The sequence below is a fragment of the Myiozetetes cayanensis genome, unplaced genomic scaffold, assembly GCF_022539395.1.
Source record: "Myiozetetes cayanensis isolate MyiCay16 unplaced genomic scaffold, myiCay2020 scf5-8, whole genome shotgun sequence".
NCBI lineage: Eukaryota > Metazoa > Chordata > Aves > Passeriformes > Tyrannidae > Myiozetetes > Myiozetetes cayanensis.
The window spans coordinates 21,434,695-21,449,182 of NW_026087742.1; the positions used below are offsets into that span (position 1 = coordinate 21,434,695).

The 14,488-nt window shown below is 39.3% G+C and overlaps 1 protein-coding gene across 1 annotated transcript in view; it reads right to left on the reverse strand.

Annotated features, from left to right (window-relative positions):
* Positions 1 to 14,488, reverse strand: part of CFAP44 (cilia and flagella associated protein 44) — a 40,383-nt gene that overhangs the window by 6,045 nt on the left and 19,850 nt on the right. Inside the window, 13 exon segments of the mRNA XM_050331246.1 lie at positions 580 to 690; positions 1,635 to 1,830; positions 2,252 to 2,455; positions 3,835 to 4,335; positions 6,213 to 6,390; positions 7,726 to 7,891; positions 8,280 to 8,523; positions 9,459 to 9,593; positions 9,905 to 10,067; positions 10,483 to 10,538; positions 12,459 to 12,729; positions 13,599 to 13,741; positions 14,204 to 14,422. Coding sequence (XP_050187203.1) covers positions 580 to 690; positions 1,635 to 1,830; positions 2,252 to 2,455; positions 3,835 to 4,335; positions 6,213 to 6,390; positions 7,726 to 7,891; positions 8,280 to 8,523; positions 9,459 to 9,593; positions 9,905 to 10,067; positions 10,483 to 10,538; positions 12,459 to 12,729; positions 13,599 to 13,741; positions 14,204 to 14,422 — 2,587 coding nt within the window.

Consider the following 14,488-nt stretch of genomic DNA (forward strand, 5'->3'; position numbering starts at 1 on the left):
GGCAGAAGTTGCTTGCCTTTCGTGAATGCACGAATGAAGAGGATTTTGCAAAGTAAAGCTCCCAACTTTTCAGATACCCTTATGAGAGCAGCCTAGCAACAGGCAATTGCTACATAAATCCACGAGGTGGTAACAAAGAGCTTCAATTAACAGCGTGGCAGAGTCACCTCAGAAGTTCCCTGAACAGGGAAGGATCCAGCTAGGTCAGGCAGCAGGTTTGAGAGCAGCTACAGCCTTGCTACAGCTCCACTCCTGATAGGAGACTTTGTTCTCCACAAAACAGCCATGAAATGGTGAGTGGTTCTTTATACAAAATAATTAACTCTTAGTGCTAGCTAAGTTAAGTTTTATTTCTCCAAAATTTTTCATTAGAGTACCCTACACTACCAGCTGTTTCATTATCTTCACTGAGATTTCCTGGGGAAAAACACTGCACTCAGGAGGGGCACACACATTCCAGCCCTTCAGGGCTTTAATATGCAGTGAAAAATAAAAAATTCTGTGTTTTCTTTTTAAATACACACTACTGTCCCTAAAGCTAAACAATCAGTCAATGCAAGGAAATAAAGGCTTAGGTACCGTCTGGGCAAACAGAGTCATCAAAGACTTCATCTTCAGATCCAGAATTTTCTTCATCAGTCCTCAAGTCAGACTCTTCATCATCCTCTTCTTCATTTTCATCTTCTTCATCTGAAAGAAACAGACAGTAATGCTGGCTTGCAAAACACCTCCAGACCCACCAGCTGTGCATTATGCCACTGTGCTGGTTAACACAATCCCAATAATCCATGAAAGATCATCCTGGTAATGGGTGAATCCAGGCATCTTGTGCCTATTGCACTGATCTGATGATTTCACAGAAAAGAAAAAAGAGGGGAAAAGGAAGAAGGAGAGAGATCACCTACTACTGGCAAAGGCATAGACACAGGCATATTTTTTGGACTTCCTTCAATGTTTCCTCTCTGTACATGCCATGAATTTAAACCTTGTGGATTTAGCATTCTACTACAGAGACTAATCAGCCAAGCAAAATATGGAGCATCACTGTTGTCTGCACTTTTTGCTAATCATGTCCCACTTGAAATCAAAAGCCAAGTCAGGAAGAGCACAAGTATTTTAGCTCAGTAAGGCTGCCTAGCCTTAACAGTGTAAAACTGAGTCACTAAGACAAATTAAATCCTTTTGTAATATGTCTAGTCCTGTGACTAATAGGTGACTGCAGATTAGGTTTATGATCTCTCATTAGTCAATGGACAGATTAAAGCAGAATGTCATGAATGTGACAGACTAATCACTTATCCATAGCTACCGTTGGTACAGCCTAGGAAATACCTATTTAAAGCTTTGCCTCTTCTTCTTACCAATTATCAGTCACCAATATTGACTTCTAGGAAGTAAACTGCAGGACCTATCATCAGACCAACTGTAGTCATGTTAGAAACTGGATTACAGCATTGTTATCATTCAGGATGGTTGCCATAGAACATGTTGTCAGTATACAAACAAATATGGGTAGGTCTGATCCATGGGTTTTCGAACTGAGTTAAGTGCTGCATGTACTCAGGGCCCCAGATAGACTGAGAGACATTTGCTTGACCACACAGACATAAAACAAAAAGAACAGAATCTCCAACCTGCTTCTCTTCCTACTTCTTTTTTTTCCACACACTCGATTTTCTTCTTCAGAACCTTGGTAAGAAAATGGGCAAATTCATTGTCTTCTCCAAGGGATGCTTGGAAGTTGGCATAAAGAGCTTTCTTACATTCCCGAAGCTTTAAAATCTCACACTTTTTATCCTCCATTTCTGCAAGGTAGCTCTTCAATTCTTGCTAAAGAAACAAAAAAACCTACTTCAGTTAAAAGGTACACCCATGGGTATGTATATATGATGCATCTGTGAAGATCTGGATATGCAAAACTCATCTTTCTCTCTTAAAACCCATGGTTCAATCAAGCAACACCTAGGAGCATGTTCTTAAAGCATATGATTTGTCACTTATGCCACATCATGAAGTACTTATTAAAATGCAAATGTTAAGATTATGAAAAGATTAAGTATTTGAAGTTAAATGTGACCATCCCAGGTTGATCTGATTATCAAGAGTTTCTTGGTTTTCAAAATCTAGCACTAGACACTGGATCAGTGCTGAAATGAAACAAAAGCATGCCACCATTTACTTTATGGCTTGCTTTTGTTTCAACCCATGTATTAACAGTACCATTAAATCTAGAGATACGTGGCCTATTTACTTGTGTGGCCTCCTGTTCACTGATGAGGGTGTAAATTCGCTCCTGGAGAAGGTTCTCATGTTTCTCAAGTTTCTTCAGGATAAGCAGCTCTTCACAGCACGTGATACAGCGCAGGTCAGCATTTTTCATCTGCACATCCATCTTCAGCTTCTTGTGCCGCAAAAGGCGAAGTTCAGCATCAAAGTTGATCACCAGCATGTTGATCTGGAAGCACATGAGAGTCAAACCAGGAATAGGAAAAGTATTATGAGTGGAGCTAGACATGTAAATCTAGAGAAAGGAGCAAAGGGGAAAATTCTCTGCCAAATCAACAACTCAGGCATGCTATTTCTTATGGATTACTGAAGCACTTAGAAAGACAAGGTTAACCCCAAATGTTTCTTCATTCTCAGCTTTATAGTAAAACAATCACCAGAGATTCACAGGAATCTTTCATTGCATTCCACTCCACCCCAAAAATATTTTATTCTTCATAGAATGCTTTACAGTAGTCTGTAGTTTACAGTAGTTTATGTAGCAATAAATAAGTCTTCTGCCTTGACAGACTTCTTTTGGAATATAGGCCAGCTCTTCCTTAAACATTTACACTTAAATCAGTACTAGCACCTGCCAACATTAACTTACATATATGTGATAGTCACAGCAGAATTTGGATATTCCCTCAAAACATTCATATGCATGAATACAAGAGCATCTGTGTTGGGGAGGACCAAAGAATCAATGGCCAGTAGCAGAAGTTAGAGAAAAGACAGCAAGAAATGGAGCAAATGGGTGTACCTCTGGTACACTCCTCTCCATACCCTCCTAGACTCTGACTGGGGGACATCCTGAGCTTGAAGCAGTATGCTTGTGTTCAACAGCTTTGAATGGATTTTTCTTCCAAAGTTTATCAAACTGTGGCTTCCCCCACATCCTAACACTGCGTTTCAAAGCTTAGCTACTGTTGGATAGGAAAACTATTTCCATTTGCATGCTTCAAGCTTTCTGTGTGACCATTTGATTTGATACCTCTTCTTCTTTTAAGAGATGATTCCCACTCTGCTTTTCTATGCTATTCATAATTTTATTGCATCTCTACCACTGTTTCAGTTGCCCTTTTTGCAGGCCAAAGATATTTCATCCATTTAGATGTACCTTTAAAAGATGCTTTTCCATGACTAATCATTTTGGCTACTCTTTCGCACCTTTTCTAATCCTACAAAATAATTTTTGAGACCAAAGAGTTGGGACTACAGTTATTTAAGAGCTGAGAACACCATGAATCTACAAAGTTGTAGTGATGCTCCTTTTTTAACACTCTTCGTAATTTTTCAAGTACTAACATTTTACTTGAGTTTTTTTGCCCATAGTTTCATAGAACAATCAATAAGAAATCTAAGATCAAATTATAATAGTCATCCCACAGGTCACAGTTATGGATTTATACTGATTTACAATGCAAATTTGCAACAGATATTTTTTTTTTTAACTTCGGAAAGCAGAAAGGTAAGAATAGCTGCAATGATGAGACAGAAAGGGATTTGGTTTTATTTTTGATCCAGTGGGCTTGTTTAATCTGACAAAAATAGCTTTTGATTTCCTACCTTTTTAATCAAGGTCTCCTGCAAGTATAGATTTTTTATCTTCTCCCTCTTTAAAATTTCCAGTTCCAGTTCTGTTGGCTCTGCTTTCTCAGTCTCAAACCCCTGCTGCTGCTCTGTGCCCACAGGCGATGCTGGGTTCACCGGCTGTGTATCTGCAGCCTGTGCTGTGGGGTCAATCTCCTCCGCTGAAGGAGCTGGAATAAACCCACGCCTAAACGCACGAAATGAGGCAGACCCTTCCAGCTGCTCCTGGGGCTTTGCCTTGGCCTGCTCCTCTTTGAACCTCTGGAGGATGTCACTGTTGCACTCAAATTTTTTTTCAGGAACCTCATCTGGGTGTAGCTGAGGGATGAGGGGAAGAGGGAGACGTTCTGACAAATCCAAGGTTGCCTGTATGGATTTCAATTCCTTCACTAAATGCTTGATTTCATCAATAATAGAAACCTTGAGGTCCCGCAAAGACACGATCTCTTTGTTCATATTTGCTTTCTTCCTATGGATCTGCAACAGAAAAACAATTTTAGTAGGATTCCCCAGGAATACTTACATAGTAAGAAGTCTTCCCCAACACAAGAAGGCTAACATTATCCTGGACTGTGTCAGGGAGTCACAGGTCAAGAGACATGATCCCTCCTCAGCAGTGGCAAGGTCACATCTGGAGTACTGTGTCCAGTTCTGGGCTCCCCAGTACAAGAGAGAAACAGTGCTAGTGGAGACAATCCAGTGAAAGACCACTAAGATGATTAGGGAACTGGAGCATCTCTTCTCTGAGGAAAGGCTGAGAGAGCAGGGACTGTTCAGCCTAGAGAAGATAAGGTTTGGAGTGGATGCCATCAATGTATATAAATACCTGAAGCTATTTGAGTGGGCAAAGCCAGGCTCTTTTAAGTGGTGCCCACTGACTGGTTAGAGGAGATGGGCACAAACTCAAACCCAGGTGGTTCCCTCTGAACATCAGGAAACACTTTTTTACTGTGAGGGTGACTGAACACTGGCACAGGTTGCCTAGTGAGGTTGCAGGGTCTCAATCCGTGGAGATATTGGAAAGCCATCTGAATGTGGTCCTGGACAACCTCCTCTATATAGCCTTGCTTGAGCAGTGGGTTTGGACTAGATTACCATCAGAAGCATCTTCCTATTTCAGTCATTCTGTGATAAGAAGATGCTGTTTAGTTGACCCTTTTCATATGAAATAATAATTGAATGTGATCTATCATTAATAGATTTGGCAAAAACTCCTTTGATCTTTATAAAAGAAAAAAAGCCTATACACCAGCCACCTGAAGTATCTGGAATTCTTCATCTGTACAAACCTGGAATTTATGACAAGAACTGTTCCCTTTGTATTGCTTGTCCTGATGAGTTAGGTTAATCACTGGGTATCTGGTAGCATCAGCACTACAATGAAGTGCTGAAGCCCAAGCATGAGACTAAAAGAATCCAACAAACCCCCTGAGACTGTAGCACTGATTCTGTAATGCTTAGACCTCACTGTCAAAGTCATCTGGCATACAGGGTGCCTGAGATTAGGCAATTAGGGTTCATGAGGATAAGGCTGGAGAAGACTCAGGGCCACTTCACCAAGCAAAGAGAAACCATGCAGCAAAGAGGATCCTCTGTCAGTAAGCAGGGCAAGAAAGAAGCCTTCCTACCAAAAAGCAACTAGGCAGTTCCACGTGCAATAGATGTATTTCTTCACTGTTCTTTTAGATAAAGAAAGTGTCACTCTTTTGCACTCCACCAAAATAAAATGAAAAAAAGGTTCCTATGAGAAGACTGGGGGAAAGAAGTCACAAGGAAAGCAACAAAGATACTGCACAACATTTGAGCTTATTGTGTATTTGTGGTTAAAAGATGTGTGGTAGCTGTAGGAGTCCTATTGCAGCAAGGTGGCTCCAAAAGACCTGATTTTTCAGGAAGATTCCAATGCTTAGCACACAGCATCAGTGATAGCCGAAGTGCAAATATGGAGAGGACACACTAGAAACATTCATCTTTGCTCACATCTCTGTTTTTGTAAAGGTATTTTATGGGGGCAGATGTATTTAGCTCAGTGTTTTACTACATGATAAGACTTTCTGAAGAATTCAAAAAGATGGGTGTTCCTACTGAAATACTGGTAATGGTAAATTCTCTTTCTCATTTATAAAGAGCCATATGAAGATTATCCTGGATTGAAGGTGAAGCACTAACAGTTCACAAGAAAAAGGCTGATTTGTAACTAAAGCTGACTCAACATAGCAGTCTGTCCTTCAAGGCCTATTCCTACATCCACTTTGATTTCCTTTCAAAAAATTTCTTCGGTGACTAATGCCCTGTCCTCCCTTGCCTCCCCAACAAAAGGGGAAATATACACAGCAACAAATCAGTTTACATACCAACTCTTTCAGGGATGCAAGCTGCTTCCTCTTCTTCTCAGTGTTCACATACTCATGTTCAGGGAGTTTGTAGTCAGAGGCAGTCTTGAGCTTATAACACCCCATATTCTCCCGTTCTTCTTTGATCTCCTCAGCATCTTTGGGATTCTTGTAGTCATTGCGAGGTTTGCTCTTGTATCTGGTAGGTACAAAAGAAAGCTGAACTTTAAAACAGAGAGCATACAGATGAACAAACGGAGTGATTTCATACCTTCTGATTTGTGCAGCAAGGTTTGGGAAGTGAACGAGGGATCAAGAATGATAAGGTTCTTTCAGAAAAGAACAGCTACTTTGCGAAGAATATTCTTGCACACTTGAATGAAAACCTCAGATTAATTTTTTCCCCCTAAGAACTCTTACAACACAGTTCTGCTATGGGACAATTTAAACCTTCACACTCAGACTGAGTTCGATTAAGTACCTGCTGCTCTCAATTTCAGAGAGCCACGTGTCAACAGTCTACCAAGCCTGTAGCACAGAACACCTTATCCTACTCTATATTGTTAAACACTCGATAACCTTAGAAGCCTTGTATTCTCACATTGGTCCCATTCCTGTCATTCATCTTCTAATGAAGAACTTTTGTACTTCCACAAGCATAGAATTATAGAATGCTCTGGGTTGGAAGGAACCTTAATGATCATCTAGTTCCAATCCTCACACCTTCCACTAGACCAGGTTGCTCAAAGCCCCATCCAACCTGGTTTTGAAAAAGAGTTATTCAAAGATAATACTTAGATAAAGTATTAGGGAAAGGTTTTTCACTGTTATAGTGGTTGAGCACTATAACAGGCTCCTCAGAAATGGTCACAGCACCAAGCCTGACAGAGTTCAATAAGCATTTGGACGATGCTCTCAGACACATGGTGTGATTCTTGGGGCAGTCCTGTGCAGGGCCAGCAGATGGACGTCAATGATCCCTGTGGGTCCCTTACAACTTGTGATATCCCATGATTCTGTGAAAGATGTCCTGCCACCCTTTCTTGCCTCTCAAGATAAAGACCATCATGGAGCACGAAGGCCTATTACAAACACTGACTTAATGGCTGTAATGTTCACACCACTGACCTAACCCACCTGTTACAGTATCTGCTCCATGTGGTGCTGGCAGGATTAACCGAGAGGTGACTGTAATGGCCTACGTGTCTCTCAATCATGATCAATTTAGAAACATTTTACTGTCTATCTGAAAATGATAGCTACCTAGCTGAATTCAAAGCTGTTAGTATCTTAGAATATCTTGTTAATATCTTAGAATATCTTAGAAGAACCATAGAAACTAACTGAAATATTTTAATGCTCTCTTGAGACTCAGAGATACATGAAAATTCATCTATTTTAATTATAGCCCTTAGGAATATTAAAAACCTAAGCACAGAAATTATAGTGCCATATGACAGATATATAGCATTATTTGACCTCAGACAAGAAGCACAACTAAAAGGGCACAGAGAGAGTCCAGTTCAAGACTCACAATTCATCCCATTGTGCCTTCCTCTTCACGATCTTGGTTTTAATTTTGTCAGATTTCTCAACAAGTCTTCTGATTTTCTCACGTTTCATTTCTATATAAGGTGCAGTCGGCTTTTGGACGTCTGGCATCTTCAGTTCTTCAGCCTCATCCATAAAAACTTTAATATCTGGAGCAAAAAATAACTATGTGAAGTTGTAAATACCACGCAGCACAGTGCAGTCCCAACTACTGGAAACACCCTGGGACAACTCCTGTAGAGCTGATGTAAATCAGTATGGTTACAGTGTAGTGGAGGTTCTGAAAGTATTCAGGTTCTTTGACCTGACTCGTAGTCACATTCTACCCATGGGGCTGATAGACAATTGGTGACATTGACCTAAACATGGAAAATTATGTATGAGTGTTACTGTGTATGCAGGTACTGAAAAAACACACCACACTGTATTTCTTTACCTGCACTTACACACATTATTTCTTTAGCTTGGACTCAGGGAAACAAACTGAAATGAAAGACAGATACCATATTACTGCAACATTTAAATAGTTATCATTACCACTGTGTATATCCCTTGTCTCTGTGGTGATCTCCGTTTCTTTTGCTTCTTCTGCCCGTTTAAGTGCTCTCCACTTGTCTTTAAGTACTTTCCACTTGCTGCCCAGTTGTTCTTTATCTTGGCTGTATTTCTCAGTCACTGGTAGAAGTCTGTAGGTGGAAATCTGATGATTGCTTTGAATAGCATGAACAATAACAATAAGTTCCAGTGAGTCCCGAAACCTGAAAAGCCAAATTAGAAAAAACTGTCAGTAAAAATTTAGTCAGTAGGCACAACACACCCTTTTGCCTTGACCAAAAGGACATGATTAGTTAGTTTACTTATTGCATATGCAATCATTACATGAAGATTCACAAGTAATAAGTAATATATAAGGGCTAGAAGTATTACAGCATATGCTATTACAGCATAACATCTGACACTACCTATTGACATTTATCCAATCTAAGAATGGAGATGCTCAAGGATAAACGTATTAAGACCTCTCCCAACATTGAAACTTACACCAGGTTCTTCATGAGAATAACTGTCATCTTCCAGTAAGGAATTATTAAGAACATGCTCATTCAAGCCTTTTTCCCAGTCACACATTCTGTGTGCCTAAAGTGTCTAAATTGTGTATTATTTATATTGTTTATTTATTTTTAGGGATTAATCTTTTGCTAGATACTTAGATCTACAAAAAACAACTCAAAATGCACCTCATGTTTAAACTTGTATTCTTGAGAAAGTTTGTTTCATAACTTCAAATTGTATAGAGAACACTGTGTTAGCAATGACATTAAAATATCTGACGGACATGCAAATATCTGACATCTGAAGAAGAGGCGTTTATTTCACTCAATGAGAGTTCTGGGCTCTTAAGTGAACTTAGAGGTAAAACTCCAGGCAAACAGTCTCAACCAGCTTTCTTGAGATAGAACCGAATCAGATTTAAGCTATTTCTTTCATTTGACTATCTGAATTTTTACCAAAGATTCAAAAGAACTACTTATACACAAATGTTAGTATGTACTCTCATGTATGTTCCAAATAAAGTAAGAAGAGACTCGTAACAGAACAGATGAAATATTGACTATATGAGGGAGAAGAAACATCACATTCTTTTTCCTTGTTGGAGGCACAACATTGTAAACAATAAGCCCCTTGCAAGGTCAGAGGGAGAAGTAAAAGTGGTACTTAATGGTTTCGTAGTTTCTGCAGTCCAATCAACTGTTTCTCATGCTCCCAAGCCAGCTCCTTTTGCACTGACTGGATTCTCTGTGCTTTCTGCCTATCCAGCTCCTCAAAGATCCTATGGTCCATCTCATACTCCTGCAGAAATATGGAAGACCCAGCATCACATTATCTTGGCTACTAGGTCTTGATAATAAATATTTGTGCCCAGGTGCTTCTGTTCCATGCACATCAACACAATCTTTTATTTCAGAAGCTACTTGGATCTGCACAGAGAACCACATTTTTCTCCTACACTTCTTCATTGGCACAAATCATCAGCTGTGATTCAGAAGCTCCAGCAACTTAATCTAAAGGGTTGGACATCTTTGGCCCCAACATGATGGGCAGCAACATTTTAGAAGAAGGGGCCTCTAAAGTTAAATGACCCTCATAAACCCCAGATGTACCTCTCTGCGCAGCTGCATGTGCTCGGGCAACTCCTGATTCTTTTGAAGGAGAAAAGCAAACTCATGTCTCAGTGCAATTATCTCCTCTCTTTTCTTGTTTTTCTTCTCTTCAGCTTCCTTCATTATCCGTTCAGACTCCTTTTTCTGCTGGATTTCTTCAATACTGAAAATGAATGAAAAAGGAAATAGTGTTATCTTAATGAAAGACAGGAAAGATTACAGTTTATGTGACCTTTTAGATTTCCTTGACAGCCTTAAAATCCCAGTGAACTCAATGACTCTTAACCTAACTTAGAAAGGAATCATCTTCCTTTATACCTGTATATTCCCAGCATCAAGGGGCTTGGACCCTGTGTTGTCACTGTAGCCTGAAGTTAAGTCTCACAGTACCATATTTGAATTACTGCCATAGAAAAGTATGGAGGGAAAGGATGAAAGAATTTCATGCATGACAAAGAAATGACACAAACTCAGGTCAACTTCTCTCTTGTCCAAGTAGGATAAAAGAAATACATGGTGTGAGGAAAGAGCTACGAACACTTGAAAACCTCTTTCATCATTATCTAAGCATCTCTTACTTGTAGGCATCAGGGTCCTCAATGTCTTCAGCTGCCTTCTCTTTCTCAAGACCACTCTGGAATAAAAATGTTGTCTTGTCTTTAAACAAGCAGTAATAGCTTCAACAGACAATAAGACTTTTATAAGCATTAAGACAGAGCTCCCATTGCGTCTCACAAAACCAAAAGAAACCTACATGTTCAATATTACTATAGGGGCCTTAAATATCATGTTTTAATGTTTCAAGAAGAAAAAGTAATGAATCTGTCTTTTATGTGTAAAAGAACTAATGAATCACAGTTCTTAGGACATCCTCCCCTTCAACATTAACCATTTACATCATTGATTGCCCTAACTTCCCTCTGTCCTATGACATCTTTGGTTCTCCCAGACTCAATTCTCTTGTCTTCCCTCAGTGCCACACTGACAAGAGTCAACATATCCTGGGCTAATTCCAAGTTACATGTGTAATTAATCTGGTTTGATTTTGCTGACTGCTTAATGGGTTCACAATTATTAGCTGTGAAGAATGACAGATGGACGGACACTGCAGTCGCACAAGCCTCATTTCCCTAGGCAATCATGCTCTAAAAAAAGAGGGGGCCTATCACCCAACAATTTAGTTGTACTAAATTGATCTGTAATTTAACTCAATTAGTTTCAGATGATTTGTATTTGATTCTCTAAGAATCTCATTTAGTTTAATGAAGATAGAATTTCTAAAATCTTTCACATGACTTAAAACTAGAATAGATACTTAATGAAAATATTCTTTGAAAAGGGAAAAACTCTATCAGAATGCTCGTTAAGCAATGTTGCTAGCCTGAACAATAGAAGTTGACCATAAGTATCTTTATATAGAGCTACTTACATATTCAAAATTATAAAACTGTATATACGCTTTATAACTGTATATTAATGACTTCTTGTAGTACTGGAGCTAGCAATACTCTGATATTAAAGGTTCCAATCATTCACCTAAATAAAATAACTTTGAGTCTATTCTCAGTGCTGTATATTCTTGTGATGCTGGTAAAGAATTCCAACTAGTCATGAATACTGTGGCCGAATGACCAAAATCACAATTTCCTCATTCTCCATTGTCAAGCATCCTTCAAAATGTACTTACCAACTAGTATTTACAATATTTATAAGTTGAATTTCCTCTATGTTGACATTTCCAAGATTTTTAAACTGCACTGAATGTATATCTACTGGAATGTTAATTGCATGATAGCACTTCTTTACTCAACAGGTCTCACTGATTCTTTCAAATTTTATTTATTTAATTCAAATACTCTAGAGATTTTTTTTAAAATTCAATAAAGTCTGAAAATTTTCAGTGGGGGAGTTGACATCTCTTTTCTTGTGAATTATCAATACAACTGTTATTCCAGTGTCATCTGTTCAAATGTGCTAGAGATGATGAGCTCTACAGTGATTACACCTGTAAACTCATTACTGCTAATGCTGTCCAAGAGTGAAAGAGCAACAAGATCAGCATCATGCTGTGCTATTTTGCAAGTGGAAAAAATCCAACTTGTGAATTTTAGATGAAGGATACTAGATGCATGGAGAAACTACACATTTGGTATTCTCTAACGTTATTTCAAGAATCCCCATCCAGAGCAGAATCATACTTTACTGGAATTAAACCTAAGAAAGTATGAAGTATGACAAATCCCTGTGGTCCTTGCATTCTAGGAATATGCATGATTACACCTCTGAGTGGGAAAACACTGGTAGAATATTACATATGAACAACATATACCATGTTTATTTGGAGAAAACCAAAAAACATTGAGAACAAACAGCACAATCATAGTGCCTGTTTATTAGGGAACGTTTTGCAAGAGCTATTTTTTTCAATTGTTTGGAAAACCTCAGCTTTTGCTTTGAAAGACCTATGATGCCAAATAATTGAACTTCATTTTGCCCATCTACAGTACTTTCATACCAAAGAGGCCTAATTTAGTGAAAGGGGGTAGCAACTTACCCTTGGAGAGGGGATTTCGGCTTTTCGCTCTTGGGGAACGTCCTCCGGAGACAAGATGTTGAACGTAAAAATGTTTCCATCTCCACCACAGGTAATCAGAAACCTATCATCATAGCTGGGACAGATCCCCTGGATCTGGCCATCATCATTGTCATGTACATTGAGGCACCAGTATTCCTTCAGGGTATTCACTGAGAGGTCTTTCTTAGGGAGGGGATAAACACGCAGTGAGCCATCCTGCATCCCGAAAAACATCATTGGACTTCTGGCACTGTCAAATAAGCAAAGAGAAACAGCAATAGCAGACAACTTGTAACAAGTAAGCTCAAAACATTATACTTGAAAAGAGCTAATCTAGCTTAATAAAAGTCACATTCCCAAGTTTGGAAGATGGGAGCGAAATATTTGGATCATTTAAAGTATGTGTGATTCTGCTACAACATTTTTTTCAGCTAACTGGCTGCTCAGGAATGTTCCAACACTTGCTAAGTATCATGGAACTAGTCTCTATTCTGAGTTGGGCAGTGTAGCAGAAACCAAGTTAAAAGCTAGAAAAGCAGTTTTTCCTCCCTGCTTCCCATTTAGTACAGATGGTGGTGAATGCAGCCAGCAGTAGATTAAACTGCCTCCTTTGATGCAGAACATGCCTAGTCTTACAGCAAACTTAATACTGGGAGTCTGAAAAGGATCCACCCTTTTCATTCATACAGTTCACAGAATGTCCTGAGAAGTCTATATTCTTCACCCAAAAGGGATGGACTGACCCTTTCATGTTCTCGTTGAGGGCTCTTTGCCCTCTGAAAAAGAACTGCTGTTCTGAGGATCACTACATGCAGGGACTTCTAACAGTTCACCTGGAGTTCTACAATCTAGGGTGTTTGAGTCCTAATCAGTACTTAATTAGAAATCAGACTTTTTCATCTTTGAAAGGCTTTTTAAATTATTCTGTCAGACACTAGGCCCAGTGATGTCTATTAAGAATTTTAAGTGAATCTCAGTGCCAGGAAAACCAGAGAGAGTTCCTGCATACTGGAGTTGAGTCACAATTAAAAAGGGACTAAGGAGCATACACTCCTCCCTTCCAAGCTCAATTTCACCAAGCTTTATCACAGAGCTATCTGTTACATTACAGTGTTTTACCAGAAGGAGATTTGGTGAATGGGATTATTGTCGGTGTCCTCAATAGGAATCGCTTCAAAGGGTTCATCTTTCCTGTTTTCAGGGTCTTCTTCATGATCATGTGAGAATTCACAGTGGTAGAGAAACCCTGAGTCATACCCACCCTAAAGAAGAGGACCATAAAGAAAAGGTGACAAAGGAAAACTGAAGCAGCTCACCAGGTAAATGAAACTTTCAGAATGATTCTATGATACATTAGAAAATGTTACTTCCAAACACCTTAAGATCCTATTTATCCACAGACAAAAATCTGTCATGATCACTGGCATTACAAGCCATTCTACCAACATGTTAAGATTCTGTCTTCTGCTTGTGAGGGAACAGCTTAGTCTTTGTGCCCATTCAAGCATCACCAATAGGCATACCTCTTAGAAATTTACTGAACAAGCTGAACTGGAGTGACACTGCTGCTTTATTTCGCAAAGACCACTATTAACTATGAAGGGAATTCAATGTCCTAGAGATGGCAGGTTTCAAAAAATCAGTTTTTTTATAAGGCATTCATATGTGAAGGGAAGGTTGGCACATCATGCAATCCCGTCAACACGAAATCAAAACTGATTTACCAAGGAAAGCCAAAATTTTCCTGGTGTTGAATAAAAACCACAGAGGATGGGACTGGGCTCCTCTGGTATGTAGAGAGGTGGCAGTGGCTCTTCTTCGGGTTCCTCTTCAGGTTCCTGGTCTATCTCAAGTCCCATCTCCTTCTGCTCCTTTATCCACTGAAGCCTTGCCCTCTCCCTCTCCTTCTTTTTTTTCTCTCTCAGTGCAATCTCCTCTTCCAGCTATTATAACAAGCAGAAAAACACAGAGATATGAAACCAAGGCACTGCATGCATCACTGACTGAAG